This window comes from Colobus angolensis, unplaced genomic scaffold (assembly GCF_000951035.1).
Source record: "Colobus angolensis palliatus isolate OR3802 unplaced genomic scaffold, Cang.pa_1.0 Scaffold186, whole genome shotgun sequence".
Classification (NCBI taxonomy): domain Eukaryota; kingdom Metazoa; phylum Chordata; class Mammalia; order Primates; family Cercopithecidae; genus Colobus; species Colobus angolensis.
The window spans coordinates 574,213-591,260 of NW_012114999.1; the positions used below are offsets into that span (position 1 = coordinate 574,213).

A 17,048-nucleotide genomic window follows, 5' to 3' on the forward strand; every position below is an offset into this window, starting at 1 on the left:
CAGATCAGCTGTTATTTTTAGCACAGACTATATCATGGCGTATCTACAAAAACCAAGTTATCCATTGAAAATAACAAAAAGCATTAGGTGAGTTTAAGTTGAAGGAGTAAGCAATTCTGATAAAGTGAATTGAGCCAAGGTAAACTTTATAGACTAATTAGCATGTCAGCAGGTCAAATGGTTTATTTAAATAGTTTTATTGAGATACAATTCCCATACCATAAAATTCACCCACTTAAATTACAATTCAACAGTTTTTAGTATATTCAGAGTTGTGCAACCATTAAAATTTTAGAACATTTTTGTCATCTCCTCCACTTTTGTTCTTTTTTTATTGAGATGGAGTCTTGCTTTGTTGCCCAGGCTGGAGTGCAGCAGCACAATCTTGGCTCACTGCAACCTCCACCTCCTGGGTTCAAGTCATATTCCTGCCTCAGACTCCCAAGTAGCTAGGACTACAGGCACTCGCCACCATGCCAGCTAATTTTTGTATTTTTAGTAGAGAAGGGGTTTCACCATGTTGGCTAGGCTAGTCTCAAACTCCTGACCTCAGGTGATCCACCTGCCTCAGCCTCCCAAAGTGTTGGGATTACAGGCGTGAGCCACCTCGCCCGGCCTCCACTATTTTAAAAAAACCTGTACCCATTAGCAGTCAACCTCTATTTCCTTCTTTCCCCTCTAGCCCTAAGCAATGACTAATTTACTTTGTCTCTATAAATTTCTGTATTCTGAATTTCACATACAAGGAATCATATGATATGTGGTCTTTATGTCTGTCTTCTTTCATTTAGCAGATTTTCAAGGTTCATCCAAGCTGTAGCACATATCATTATGCCATCCTTTTTATTGCTCAATAACATTCCATTGTATAGATATACCACATTTTATTTACCCATTCATCAGAAAATGAACATTTGGGTTTTTCCACTTTTGGACTAATGCTGCCATGAACAGTCACAGACAAGTCTTAGTGTGGACATGTGTTTTCATTTCTCTTGGGTATATACCTAAGAGTGGAATTGCTGGGTCATGTGGTTCAAATGATTTTTAAAAACTGTTTGCACAGCTGTGGTAATGTTCTCCACAGTCATATGTCGAGAGAGTGAGCGATATTTAATCCTTATCCACACCCATCTTACCATCCACAGTCTTTCATTCTTTCGTCGTGCTGACCCTCATTCTGATGTCATCCTCTACGCTCACTGTGTATATGCAAACTACTCTGAGGTCTGCCATATGTGAACAAGGCAGAGCCAGATGGAATCTCCAAAAATCAATTATCCCAAGATCTTGTGTTCAAGCAGTATTGAACTACAACCATCTAATTCTTAAAGGTCTCTCTGTTGTCTATTCTCAAAAACATCTTCAAATCACTGGCCCCAAATCATACAGACACTATACAAATATTGAAGGAGAATAATGTTCAGGTTTTTAAACAAGTTTGAGACTACCTTTTGTAGGCCCTCTTTCTTTTCTTCCTCACTGAACACACTGCGTCCCTGAGGCCAGCTAATGTTATGTATCCTCAGTACTGCCAGGTCCTAAAATGAATCCCATTTTGAATAACATAGTAACCAGGTGCAGTAGGGCTCTGCTGTCACTCCTTGGGGTATTTTTCTTTTGTTTCAGTAGTCTTATTCGAATTTTTTTTCAGAGTCAACAACAGTACTGCACAATTTAACATCAAGAATTTTCTGCTGTTGCTACTTCTGTAACAGCTTGCACTTTCTTTTCCCTCTGAGTTCCTCTGAGAGAAGCATATATAAAATGAGTAATTATCGCTGCTAAAGAATTGCTGGAGTCAGCAATGCTTCATAGGAGCTGCATTTCCTCCTCTCCTCCTTTCCCTCTCACCACAAACTCTCCCCCATCAGTTCAGAATTAAAGACACATTACTGGGATAAAGAAATCTGACCTGAAATATGAGTTGCAGCAACAATGGCAAGCAACCAAGAGTATTAACAATAATTTCCAATGCTGCTGGAAAGGTTAGATGATCTGTCTTTGAAATGAGCCAACTCTGCACACTTTCATAAGATTAAAATGAGCTTGCTTTTCCTTCTTAACATCTCGTGCTTCTCCTCTTCCTACCACCCCAAAAAGATGGGGTGACTGAGGCACATAAACAAGTGGCTCTGGAAATTAACTTGCTTGACCAGAAGAAAGCTCAAAGATAAATTCCATTCTGCATTACTTTTCCTATACTTCACTATGATTGGATTTTTTTGTGGTTTCTTTCTCCCTGGAGAGAGAATACCTGAGTGATAACATTTCTGACACACAGAAGCTTAAAAACAGAAGGAAAGCACTCTGTGCTATCTCATTGGGAAATCTGTCCTCTTAAATGATGACCATTCACCCACAATCTAGGACACTTTTGAGCCACAGGAAAGAGGAGGCCATTTCTCTCTGAAGATGATGACCTTGCACAAATAAGTTTTCTGCACCTGTTTTGTCACCTGTAAAATGAGTATAATTGTAGAATTCATGGAGTTAGTGTATGAGTGCTTTGAACAGTGCTGGGCAGAGTAAATGCTGAGTAACTATGAGCATATATCTTTATCATCACCATCTCCGCTAATGTCACTGCCACCTTTGGGAAGCTGCCTAGATAGTGATAAGGAGCTATGCTCAGGGATTTTCAGGCAAGTACAAAGTACTGCCATTTTTATTCCAGAGTGTTCCCATTTCCCCTCATTCATCCTGCAGAAGTAATAAGTTCATATGACAAAGTAAAGAAAGAAGAAAGAGAGGACACAGGAGGAAATGGGAAAGGCATTTCACAACAACAGAGAAATGGTACCTTATTTGGTTTCTCACAATCATGTTTAAAAGATGAAATTATTATTATTTTTTGAAACAGGATCCTGCTCTATCTCCCAGACTGGAGTGCAGTGGCAATCATGGCTCACTCCAGCCTTGATCTCCCAGGCTCAAGCAATCCTCTCGCCTCAGCCTCCCGAGTAGCTGGGACTACAGGTGCTCACCACCACACCCTGCTAATTTTCTTTCTAATTTTATTTTTAGTAGAGATAAGGTCTTGCTATGTTTTCCAGGCTGGTCTTGAACTCCTGAGCTCATGCGATCTTCCCACCTTGGCCTCTCAAAGTGCTGGGATTACAGGTGTGCACCACCACCATGCCTGGCCTAAAAGTTGAAATTCTTATGAACGTTTTTTTCCAATATGGAGGGCCAGGAAAGGGAGAGAGCCAACCAATCTCTAGACAGAGAAATCCTAAAGTTGCCCAATCCAGAGAGCAGTTGGTATTTTAAAGCTGCTCTCTTATGTTTATACACGAGCTTCTTTGTTGAACCCCAGAAGAGAAAAGGACTTCTGTCCAGAAAATCGTCTCTGCAGACTCAGTGGCAGTGGGCTGACAGCTGACACCTGCACCTACCTCTCTCTGCAGTTGGCCAGGCCCCTGGTCCGCGGTGCGGAGATTCAGGACGTGCACCTCCTGCGGCAGCCCAGTCGTGCCTCTGCTGGCACAGCCTGACAAAACGGTGAAGCTCTCCATCAAGGCCTGGACAGGATGGGAGGCACTGACAGGTGACAATTCACACAGTGCACCAGGCTCTGGACCTGCCAAGGGAATCACAAACACAAGCCACTCAGAAACAGCAATTAATTCTGCCTCAAACGGGCAAGGGTGATCAAGCCACTGCCAACCCACCAGAGATGCCTTTCCAGGTAAACTGTTTCAAGACTAAGTGGCCAAAAAGCTAGCCTATCTTCTAAAATCCCAATCTCTTACATTTATTTTGGATAATTTGGTGTGTATTTGATTTTTTAAATTCCCTTTTGGACTCACAAGTCATGAATACATTCCTCTGGGTAGAGGACACTTTCCATTTAACATTTGTGTGCAATTCCTTCTTCCCTCTTGGTAGAAAATCAGAGATAAATAAAATAAATTGCTTAAAGTCCCAATAATACTATACATAAATAATATTAAATACCTAAAATTGCACTTAATAAAAGTATAAGATACAGATCCTATCTTTTCAGAGCTTCCCTTTATTAGGGAAAGCAAAACAAACTTAAGAACAATACAGAGCAAGATGTAACATGTAGAGGCAATCAGGGCCAGAGTTGTACAGCAATATTTGGACCAGAGGTCAGAAAAATCCTCCCAAAAGAAGTAGAATCTGAGCAGAGCCTCAGATAGAAAAAGCAGAACCCTGGTCATATTTGGTTCCTGCTTCTTCATTCCCTCTTTCTCTAATCAATCACGCCTTAAATCCTAAATCCATTCACTCCTCTCCATCTCTACTTCTTTACCGACCCTAGACAATTACAAACCTTCCTGAACGGAGTCTGAGGACTCAAGCTCTGCATGCCACCTTCCACACAGGCACTGTCCACCTAACCTAGAGGCACTCAATGTTACGGGTGTTCCCAAAGCAAATGCCTGCTGCTGGCATCTCTGTGGGCAGTTCCTGTCCCTTCAGAATAGCTTCCCTACTGAATAAAGCCTAAGCTCCATCACAGAGCACAGGAGGCCCTTCTTGATCTAGCCCCTTCCTATGTCTCATCCCTCCCCAGTCCACATCAACTTACTTAAAGGTCTCCAGACACACCAGGATGTTTCCCAACTCCATGTCCTCATTCAAGCCTGCTTCCTTTACCCAAATTCCTCTTCCACTCTCACTCTGCTCCCACAACAAACGTCCCAAGCTGAGGAAGGCTCTCTTTCTCTACCCTCCCGCAATTTATCTGCCTGTCTCCACTACTGCATTTACATGATAGCCACTGGTGTACATATCCATCTGTACTGGTCAAATGTGACCTCTCTGAGGGCTGTGCGTGCTCATCTTTGTATCCTCAGCATTCATCTGCAGTGCCTGGCATATATGAGATGCTCAAAAAATGTTTGTTAAATGAATAAATGAATCATTGAGCTTTAAAAAAATGCCCCTTCTCAGATCAGTGAGTAGGGCACCATTCCAGGGACTTGGATTTGGCTGTAGGGAATATAGGAAATAGGCTGCTACAGCCCTGAAATCACTGCAGCTTCCTTTCACATTGGCTGGATTGATAGACACACACCCAGGGGAAGAAGGAACTGGATGCTTACTCCTCACACACTTCTGTGAGCTTGGTGCTATTGTCTCCATTCAATCACCCAAGAAACTGGGCTGAAACATACAATGCCCACTACACCACAACGTCCCAGATGGAACCCAGGTGAAAGGCCTGAAAGTACTCCAGTTTGTTCTTCCTGACTTCTAAATAATAAAGGTACTCTCCAGGGTTGCAAACATAGTTCAGAACCAGCCAGTCTACACCCAGAAGCAGACACCCTGCCTGGTGGGCCAAGTCTATTTCAGGACTCACAGAAATTATCTAGGCTGATAATAGCTATCGGGTCTGAAATGAAGTATGTGCCTTCTCAAATAGTCACTGCCACTCTCTGTATAGCTGGACCATGGCCAGCCGCTTTCTGAGAAACCATAAGGTGGTGAAGGAAGATGTCCCAAGAGTAGTAACAGGAGGTACTGACTGTACATTCCCTGGAACCCCTGGCGGGGTGCAGGGAAACCGTATGGGCAGGCACTCCCCCTGCTGCCCTCATCCTGCCCTCCTGGCCTCTGGCTTTCCCAGCTGCAGTGGGATGTCTGGTACACTTCACACCCAGAGTTTCAAGAAATTATCCTATTCCTACTCAATTCTGGGGACACTCACTGGCTACAGCTACCCACACTGGGAAACCCTTCTGAACTGGTTGCAGAGCCTTCTGCCACAAATTTACAATTATCACAAATTAAGCACAAATAAAATGCCTTTCAGTTCCATTCTCGTATGTGTGCAAAGCTCTGAACAGGCTGAAAACACGTCTGCAAAAAGGCCTGCAATCTATTTGATCTGCCCTCCTCCTCATGATGCCACCATCACCCATTAAGATCTCCTTAAATCACCGCACTGCTCACCCTCCACACTGGGGCAGGGGCGAAAACTCAATGGAAACAAATCAAATAATAAGGTATTCCCAAAGAGAGAGGGAATCGGTGCTGGGAAGCCTTCAGTGCTGAGGATGCGCGCTTCTGGCCTTAGAGTCTACACTCTCTGTTTTGCCAGAGTCCAGAACAGGGCAAATACCCTCTTTAAGGGCTGGAGCTCTAGCCATGGGTTATATGAGTCAGTCCAAGGTCAAAGAAAAGAGAAAGCAATGCATGGGGCACACCCTGATCAAATGCCAGGACAGCAACTCTTTACAGAGACCCACAGGAGGCCAGGCGCAATGGCTCACGCCTGTAACACCAACACTTAGGAAGGCCAAGGCAGGCATATCGCTTGAGCCCAGGAGTTCAAAACCAAACTGGGCAATATGACGAAACCCCGTCTCTACAAAAAAAAAAATACATATATATACACACACACACACACACGCATATATATACAAATATGCAGACATAGATATAGATATAGATACAGGTATTAGCAGTTGTGGTGGTGCACACCTGTAGTCCCACCTACTCAGGATGCTAAGGTGGGAGAATCACCTAAGCCCAGGGAAGTCCAGACTGCAGTGAGCCGAGCCGTGATCACACTACTGTACTGCAGCCTGGGTGACAAAGGGAGACCCTATCTCAGAAAATAAAAATAAAAATGCAGAGACCTACTTGGCTCAATGTTTAAATACACTCAATAGTGTGTTCCTGACCATCTGACACAATAGAGTAGTAGTTGGTTTTCGAAGTTCCTCATAGAATTTTTTTCCCTCCAAGATTGAAAAAGAAAAAAAGCTAGAACATATGATCAAACTATCCGTACACCAAAAAAAAGACCAAAAAAAAAAAATCAGGAATTATCTACCACAATCCCGAGGGGCATATAAGAAATGGTATATTTAACAGTTCAGCATACAACGTAATAAGAGACACTGCTCGGCCCTGTGCGGTGGCTCATGTCGGTAACCCCAGCACTTTGGGAGGCCGAAGAGGGTGGATCACCTAAGGTCAGGAGTTCAAGACCAGCCTAGCCAACATGGTAAACCCCGCATCTACTAAAAATACAAAAATTAGCTGGGTTTGGTGGCGTGTGCCTGTAATCCCAGCTACTCAGGAGACTGAGGCAGGAGAATCGCTTGAACCCAGGAGGTGGAGGTTGCAGTGAGCCAAGATTGCGCCATTGCACTCCAGCCTGGGTGACAAGAGCTAAACTCTGTACCAAAAAAAAAAAAGAGAGAGAGAGAGAAAGAGAGAGACTGCTCCCATTTATTAAGTGCCCACTATGCAATGCTAGGTGCTGCACATCCTTCTGACACATCGCAAGGAAGCGGCACTAACCGCATTTTAAAGAAAGCAAAGTAAGCTCATTGTGCTTAAGTAACTGTTTCAACGTTTCCCCAGTTACCCAAAGCCTCAGACTTGGCCCTCCTTGGCTCTCTCTCTCAGGAGGCAGGGTCCTGAAGTGCCTGGCCTTGCAGTAATCGGGGCAAGAGAGATGATGGTGTCCGTGGAGATGGAGAGAAGGGGACAGAGTTGAGTGGCCAGAAGAGAATCTACTAGGTGAGGAGAGGGAAGGGGTGACCACCCATTGTACAGTGAACATCCAGCCCGAGGCCTGGGCTACTGTGCCAACACTTTCTGTGAAAATAAAAAGTGGTCGTAGATTTAGGGGTGATATCTACCATTTTGTAACTTACTTTGAAATACCTCCCAAAAAATAAGATGGAGAGATATTTGATAAAGCTTCTATTGCAAAATGCTAATTGTGGAATCTGAATGTTCCCTGTACAATGGTTTCAACATCTCTACATGTTGAAATTTTTCATTAAAGAAAAGTTGGGAGAGAGGGGCAATGCTTATAAAAAAAATTAAGCCCAGAAATGCCTTAAGAAAGATTCCTCAAAAAGTATGCCAGCATCATACTGCTACTGAGAGAGCAAATTGGTATAATTTTTCAGTGGTATCCAAGGCCCCACAAAAGGTACATATCCTTTGACCCAGCAACTTCTCGCTAGGATTTTATCCTGAAAAACATAACTGGATAAGTTTGCAAAGGGTACAGAATGTACAACTGAAAAAAATTAAGACTTAAGGGCGGGGACAAAAAGTCCCTGTGAAAATGTCCAGGCTAGAGGATATAGGTTAAACTCTTAAGTATGGTGTACAATAGTCCTCTCCTAAGAGAACAGACGCAGTGTAGGAGTCAGGAGAGAGCGTTTCCTTTGGGGAAAAAGAAAGCCTCTCTGGCCAAGAAAGGAAAGGAAAGGAAAGGAAAGAGGCAGTGTGATTGTATGAAGTTTTCCTTTGAATATCTTGGAGAGATGCTCTTCTGCTGCCAGCTGTTCCATCCCCACCTTCCAGGTAAAATGCCTGCCAGGCCTTCCTGGAGTGCACTATCCTTTTTCCATAGATTTTCTCAAACACATCCATGGGTTCAACTCCCATCTCTTTACAGAAACAACTCCAGGCCATCTGAGACTTACTTATTTTTTCCTTTTTTTTTTTTTTTTTTTTTGAGACAGTCTCGCTTTGTTGTCCAGGCAGGTGTGCAGTGGCACGATCTCAGCTCACTGCAACCACCACTCCCCAGGTTCAAGTGATTCTCGTGCCTCAGCCTCCCAGGTAGCTAGGATTACAGGCGCTCGCCACCACACCCAGCTAATTTTTGTATTTTTAGTAGAGATGGGGTTTCATCATATTGGCCAGGCTGGTCTCGAACTCCTAGCCTCATGTGATCTACCTGTCTTGGCCTCCTGAAGTGCTGGGATTATAGGCGTGAGCCACCACATCCGGCCCATACTTCTTTTTCTAAGCTCCAGGCCTGAATATTCAACAGCTCCTTCACCATCTACTTTTGTCTCATGGACACCCAATCTCAACATGCAGAACTCAGGATCTTTACCCCTCGTGCCTGTTGTTCCTCCTTCATTCCCTCCCTAGGTAAATGGCACCAGCCTCCATCTACGTACACCTGGCACCAACCTGAGGGAAGTGCCCCATCACCCCTTCCCTCTCCTTACCCAATGGATTCTCTCCTTGGCCACCCAACTCCGACCCCCCCTCCATCTCCATGGGCACCATCATCTCTCGTTCCCTGATTACTGCAAGATGCTCTTAATTCTTATCTCCACCAAAATGTCTTCTACAGAGCAGCCAAATTGATCTGAAAAACTCAAGTCTGATCTTGCTTCTCTCTGCTTTAAAAGACTTATCACACTATCTCTGCTGTCCAGATGAAGCCCCAAAACCTCAACATGACTTACAAGGCCCTCCAAGATCTGGCCCTACTTCCTACTATGGCCCCAGCTCTCATTCCCCAGGCACTTGCTCCCCGTGTTCTGGCCATTCTGATGAAGCACAGAAGTGCTCGTTGTCTCCCTATAGCCATCGTTCTCCCTTCTCCAAGTGCCAGCTGGTCACACAGCCACCCAGAACAAAGGCCACATTTCCCAATCTCGCTAGCAGCTGGCAGCTTCCTGTATAAAGTGAAGGAGGTCAGTTCTTCTGCCATTTCCTTCTGACTGCTGGTTGGAACATGGATGTAACAGGCAGCACTAGAGCAAGACTTTGTGGCCATGAGACAGAAGCAGCATGCTAAAGAGGGCACAGCAACTGAGAAGCCACCTGGGTACTCGATGAACGTGGAGCCACAGGATCAGCTCTGAACTGCTTTTTTAAAAACAGGAAACAAATGTAAACTTTTTTCTTATTTAAGCCAATGTTATTTTGGGTTTTCTGACATTTGTAGCTTAACCTACCCTAATTACTGTACTTGCCTTCTTTTATTTCATCAGAAGTGCCAAACTTTGTCCCAAAGGAGCCTCTGAATAGCGTTCCTCCAGGAACATGTTCCCCGCTGCGCCTGTTCCTTCCCGCCACCATGGCATGACAAACTCCTGCTCATTCTACTGATCTCTCAAGGAAGCTCCCCAAACCTCCCTCGCTGTGTTAGATCTATATTTTTTCATACTCTCGTGGTACTCTCCGTTTCTCTCCACAGCACCTCCTGTGATTAGATGTACATAATTATTTGTGCAATTATTGGTTTCACATCTACATGCTCCCAAAGACTGCAAACACCACAAAAGAACAGAACCCAACCATTCTATGTGCTGCTGCCTGCCTCACCCTGGCACAGTATCTGGCACACAGTAGGCACTCAATTATCACTGAGAAATGGGAAAGAGCCATGGGGTGATGCATGCTGCATGGGTTTCATGACAATAAGAGACTGTCTGTCTCAGACTTCCTGCTTTCACTCTTTACCTGAGAGCCAAAGCCTCATTCTTATACTAAAAGGGGGAGAAAAAAACACACCAGCCATGAAATGAGGGAGGTGGCATTTCTGGTTGCTAAGAATCAAGTTCCAGTTGGGGCTTCCCCACCTTCAACTGTCACAGAACGCAGGAAACACAAATCTGTTTTTGTCTTCTCTTCCCGAACACTCTTCTGGCCAAGCCCCTCTCTCCAGGTGGCAGAACAATCCTCTATCTCTCCGTTGGCACACCACACCCCCAGCCTCATCCTGCCACTTCTGGGTCAGGCCCTAGCCTTCCTGTCCCTTTCCCTCTGCCACAGCCGGCTCATGAACTTGTCTCCCATCCTTCCCGCTTAGCCTCATAGTGGTTCCTTCCGCAATCTGTCCGCACAATGCCAGGGCCAGCCCCATTCAGGAAGGCTTCCACCTGGGAACAGCATGATCCACCCCACAGGCTCAGCACTCGTGCCTGAGTTAACACGGTGGCTCAGATTCTCACTTGACCACCATGGGGCCCGATACAGCACCTCCTAGCCACAAAGGCTTGGAAACCAGGAAAACATGCTCCGAAACCCCATCTGACTCATCTGCTCACTTTTGTGGTGACCTGTGAGCTCTGGAGCTGCTACTGTCGGCCCTCACCAGCAGCCTCAAAAGGCTGGGAGTGTCTCCTGTGGCCAGGGCTGAAAACCCACATCCCGTCTTCCCTACGCAATCTCTTCCCTGCAGTCAAGAGCCGAGTGAGCAACATGCTCTGATGATGCTCCTTATCAGCACAGCAAAAGCTGTTACCACATAAGGATCAACGAGGGCGTGGACGATGAGGAAAGAACATGCCTGAAAGCAACAATGCTCATAAGCACACACGTCTGCTCACTTCACACCATACTTTATCATGAAAAGGCATGTTGCAGATACTTCATCCGAAGCCTCACAGAAACTCTGTAACCCACTATAAGTAAACTATTGTTAGCCACACAGAGGTAAGATGTGTATTTCAGAAAAGTGCTTCCTGGCAGTAATGCACATATGGATTCACCTCCAGAGACAATCCTCACTGGTGCCTCCTAATCTGGATATTTCAGTTCATTGTGGGCATCTGGTATGTGCCGAATCCAGGACTCCTTAAGGGAAACTCCCAAAGAAATCTAACTTTTCCCCATACTCAAAGTGTGAGCTGAATTTAATCCTCCTCTGCTGGCTTACTCAAGAAATGTGATCTCCTCAAAATCTTGCCGGGTGTTGTGTCTTGTTTGAACTGAAGTCAGGCTCTGCTCTTCTGTTTGGTACACTCTCCTCGGCCACCAGCACAGAGGCACAGCCCCCTTCACCCACAAGATGCTGCTTCTACTGACAAAAACATTTACTGACCTGAAGACAGCACAAATTCAAATCAACTCTGCAGTGAGAAACTTCCTAGGTGGCCCAGACCACGGCCACACTGCCAAGGCCACTGCCAAACCAGCCTCCTTCACAAAGCAGGCCCTCACTGCTCGGCTACTCAGCAGCTGGGCCACCTGAGGCCACACTGCGAAGCACGTGACAGCTCCCTGGGCCGCCGCCTTGTGTGAAAAGCTGGGGGTTAACTCTTCATATGTATGGTTACCACACCACTAGGGGCCACACATCTTGTACATGTTTCTGATCCTCACAATGCCACTGTGAAGACAGTGTTAATGTTGTCATTTTAAAGTCATGGGAAACTGGAGCTCAAGAGAGGCTAAGAAACACATCAGCAGGAAGTGGCAGTGGGGGATTTGAACCTGGGTCTCTGAGACTCCAGCTCCAGGCTCTTCCCCTGGCAGAGCGCCACCTGCCTCTGCCTTGTACTTTCCAGTTCCTCTCCTCAGTACTGGGTGAACAGAAGTATAGACCAAATGTAAACATTCATTCATGTCTACTAAAATAAAATAAACCGCTTGGTTCACACTTATCACCTTTGGTTGACTTAAAAGACTTCCTAAACTTAATGAAACTCCTTTCTCATTTTACCAAATGCCCTCCTCTGTCCTTTCCACTAATGCTTGCTTATCTGGACACATGGGAAACGTTCCTAAGATCTCGCTATAACATCAATGTCTAAATTCCCAGTTCCACTTAAAGAAAAAAATCAAATGGACTCACCCTTTCATTATGTCCTTTAGCTGCAACACAGCATTCCAATCTCAGTTACGGAACCCCCACATCCCTGCTGGCGGTAGGCCAGCTCCAAAACTTGACAGAATGCAGACAAAGCATTTGGGAACAGATGCATTTGAGGCACACACTTTAAATTTAATCTGTGCCAAAAGAAATTACTAATATCACACCTCATGCAACATGGACAAAAATACTGGCGGAGGGGGGTAATGTTTTGGAGAAGACACAGTAAGTAATTTTCACATTTAATAAATGTGATCTTCGAGTATTCCAAATACCAATGCATACCAAGTTGACACAAACATCTGGTACCTATTCCACATAATTTTCAGCACTCTTGATTCCCCATATCACCCAGGGTACTAATGAGGAGCGTGTGTTCAGCTGTAATAAAAGTGGTAAAGATGCAGAGGGAATTAAGAGGTAACATTATAGCCTGGGACCAAGACATCACAGTGGAGAGATTTTATTCTAACGACACCATTGGCTAATAAGGATTTTGTTATTGTCCCACAGGGAATTCTGAAATGCTGTCAGCTGCAAAGAGGGACAAACTCCCACAGACTGTGGGACTGGGTACTACAGGATCTATTCTGCCCTTGGGCTAAAAATCCTTTCTACCCTCATGGGATGCAAGAATCTGTAAGAAAGTGCACCCAGGATGATTTCTCAGCCAATAGCACCACCTCACTTTAATCGAGCTTCATGAGAAGGAATGTTACCAAAACCAGGATATGATGCAAAAACAAAGCTCCAAGAAAAAAACACCTGGAAGGCCCTGAGCTCACAAACACGCCTGGCGTGTATATAACATATGCCCATATTTGTACCATCTCAAATTACAATTCACTGAAACTACAGCCCCTTGGGGATGGAGCAGTGGAATGTACCACCATTAAACTCCAAAGAGGGCCCTTCTACCACAGCTCCCACCTGGAGTTTTCAACAATAAAACCTGGCTTCAGGTTGAAGCTTATCCCTAGTAGGAAAAAGGTAGACAAGTACTAAAACTTGTAATTTGGATTTCTCAGGGGGAAAAAAACTAGAATTTTCTACAGCACAACTCTTAGGCATATCTTATCTTGGTTTCTTTCACCCTCCAAGCAAAATCTACATCCAGACCCTCCTCCTAACAAAGTAACCCTCTTCCAAGAAGTCAACCACCAACTTGTTGGGCCAAAAGCCAATGCATATTTGTGTATTGTTGTGTTGAAATCATGGCGCAACCATGTTGGAGAATTTCCTGTGTTCAATTGTGTTTTCAAAGTTCAAAAGGAAACAAAGGGTACAGGTTCTTCAGGAATCCAAATTCTCAGTGTTGGGAAGTGCCAAGCTATAAAAGACACGTACTCTTCCATCTAAGCAAGATACCATTATACAACCTGGACATGCCAACAGAAGGGGATTTCTGCAGCCTTGTGAGGAAGTGGTGCTGTTACGCTTTATGGTTTTTATGACCTGAAGTGAAGCAGGGGCATCTCAGAAGTCACCACTGGACACAGCAAGAAGCAATGAGAAATAGTGAACCAGGAGATACGGGAGCTGGGTTTTAAGCATTCCATGATCTCTTATTCTATGACAGGCTTGACTTACAGATCAAATGAGGCACTCTACGTGAAAATGCTTTACAAACTTCAAACACTATTAGAGACATAAAGTCCCTTGAGGGGAAGAGAAATAAATGAACGAGAACATTTTCTCCAATCAAAAAACTTTTAGAATGATTAATAAAATATCTAAGATAAGATGTTCTTATACTACTCCCTAGCATTATTCTCCAGAAATTATTTCTATGAATTGCACTGGAAAGACGTAAAACTACAGCTGGGCATGTACTCCCTGTAATCATGCCTGTAATCCCAGCACTACGGGAGGCCAAAGCAGGAGGACTGCTTGAAGCCAGGAGTTCAAGACCAGCCTGGGCAAAATAACCAGATTCCCATTTCTTTTTTAAAAAATGTTTTAATTAAATTAAACTATGCACAGTACTAGAGTAAAAATTCCTGTTCTCTTAGCACATTCTGGAAGTACAACTCCCAAAGGCAAGAACAGTCCATGTTTCTGCCTCCAGGGAACTCCAGCAATCCATAAAGACAGTCATTTGGCACCATCTTGGCCAACAGTCCTTCTGATTTACTTTGTTGGGTATTTTGTTTTGTTTTGTTTTTGTTGACAGTCTCACTCTGTCGCCCAGGCTGGAGTGTAGTGGCACAATCTCAGCTCACTGCAAACGCCGCCTCCTGGGTTCCAGTGATTCTCCTCCCTCGGCCTCCCAAGTAGCTGAAATTACAGGTGTGCACCACGACACCCAGCTAATTTTTGTATTTTTAGTAGAGACAGGGTTTCACCATGTTGGCCAGGCTGGTCTCAAACCCCTGGCCTCAGGTGATTTACCTGCCTCTGCCTCGGCCTCCCAGAGTGCTGGAAGTCAGGCAGCACACCAAGCCCTGATTTACTTATCATTTGACTTATAATAGTCACCATTATAAGTCAAAAGTCACCATTTTGACTTATAATATGGTGCATCTGTCCCTATTCTTCTGACAAAAAGGAAGCTTAGACAGGAGACACTGGCTACAGCATTCATTTTTGAGGGGTAAGAATTTATGGGATGTTACTGCCTAATTGGCTCAGCACAGAGACCAAGAATAAATCTGAAGATTTGAAGGATGGGAGAAAATAGGACCTTTTCTCTCCTACCCTATGAATTTGGCAGATACAAAATAACTGAAGGACAGTACACTTCTTTATTAAAATGCAAATGCTTTATCAACTTAGATTCAAAATATTAAACTGAACTTTATCACATAAAAAAATTACAACTTAATTCCTACTAATGCAGTATCTAATAGCAAAGTAAGACTCGCAGAGCTACAAAGCTACTCCTCATTAACCCTGAGGGATGACATTACCAAATCTGTTCATCTCTCAGACCTTGATTTGTACCTAAGATGATCACTAATTTTCTCTTTACCTTTGACAAACTGGTGTCTAGCAAGAAAGAAAAAGATGGGAGAAAGAGAGGTAAGAATGTGTGCAAAAGTATGGGGCAATAACACGCATTGCATGTGGCATGCTCCGGGCCTGGTGAGCATTCTGTTAGGGCTGTGGCCAGGGTCTGGGGTGCAGTGTCTGAAGCAGAGAGAAGTAGCAAGATGAGAAACTGGAAGAGGGTCAGGAAGGGCAGAAGGGGGAAACCACAACTGCTAGGGAGTTGAATCATCGCCTATAACCACTGGTCCTGATTGCAGATAGGAGACCATAGATTAAAAAGGGAAAATCTGCAAACTTTTGGTTTGGCTGTGCAAAATATTATTAATTACAGCCATGTGTACATACTGCACCATGAACTAAAACACATTTACTTTAAGGAGTTTATACATCATCAGGGCACTCACAATCGGTTACAGGAATGAGTCAAATGCTTAACACTGAATGCCAAATTATTCAGCTTAACATATATGTCCCAATTATAAGACTAAACTCTATTCCTTCCTCTTCAGGCTAGCTAGCCTGCTGCTTCAGGTGCTTCTGTTACGAGGGAAACTGAGAGCAGACAGTTTGCAGAGAAATCTATGAATACCTGGTCACTGGTGTGCTCTTGCTCCTTTCACAGTGAAACTAAAAGCCTGTGAGAAGCTGTGGACCTGGTTTTTCCAGAGCTCGTAGCAGTTACGGGCTCATCAAGCAGCGCCATCAACAGAACTACTCAGTGTAGACCGGGTCTTAGAGAGACAGAAGGATTGTGCTTGGCTCAGTTGCTGTGGTTCAGAACCACAGTTTTTTGGGGGGTAGGTGGAGGGGGACAAGGTCTGGCTTTGTTGCCCAGGCTGGAGTACCATGGTGCGATCTGGGCTCACTGCAACCTCTACCTTCCGGGCTCAAGCCATCCTCCCACCTCAGCCTCCCGAATAGCTGAGACTACAGGTGGGTGCCACCACACCAGTTTATGTGTTGTATTTTTTGTAGAGACGGGGTTTTGTCACGTTGCCCAGGCTGGTCTCAAACTCATGAACTCAAGCAATCCACCTGCCTCGGCCTCCCAAAGTGCTGAGATTACAGGCATGAGCCACCGAGCCTGGCCCAGAACTACACTTTTGTATTATACCTGATAAAATTCAGAGGTTCCTTAAACTGTTACTCCTATTTAATATTATACTTTCCCTTTATAGCAAATATAAGCTTTCATAAATCTATTGCTTCATTTATTTGGGCATATGTCTGTATGTCCTCTACTTACCAGAAATTCCATGAGGGCAAGAACTATGCTTCCTTCACTTCCTCTCTCCCAGTGCTTGACACAGTGCCTGGCATACGGCACGTGTTCATAAACATTTGTTGAGTGATGAATTCATGTGCCAAACAACCAAACTCCCAAGCTGCTAATTCTCTAAGGACTATGGAGCCAGTCTCCTAGGTTTATCCCAGGGCAGCCACATTTTAGCCTTCTAACCTGGGGCAGTTATTTAGCCATTCCCTGCCTCTGTTTCTTTATCTATACAATGGGGATAATAACAGGATCTGCCCCATAAGGTTGTTCTTAGGATCAACTCATTTTTATTATTGTATTACTATAATTACTACCAGCTCTTCAACTAGGAGATGTGTTCTGGAAAAAAAAACGCAAAACAGAAACTTTATCAAAACACTAAGCTAAAGGAAACTACATCATTTGAGTGCCAAACCTAGCTCTGCGCTT

General features: G+C 44.4%; 1 protein-coding gene across 4 annotated transcripts in view; it reads right to left on the reverse strand.

Moving 5' to 3' along the window:
- The window catches only part of TGFBR3 (transforming growth factor, beta receptor III), a 243,470-nt gene that overhangs the window by 115,356 nt on the left and 111,066 nt on the right, over nucleotides 1-17,048 (reverse strand). For 3 of the 4 annotated variants that reach the window (XM_011939966.1, XM_011939965.1, XM_011939964.1), the window contains one exon: nucleotides 3,399-3,583. In XM_011939966.1, the coding sequence (XP_011795356.1) occupies nucleotides 3,399-3,583 (185 nt within the window). Of the gene's footprint in view, nucleotides 1-3,398; nucleotides 3,584-7,046; nucleotides 7,145-17,048 lie in introns of all 4 variants that reach the window. The other variant, XM_011939967.1, reaches the window with a different exon arrangement.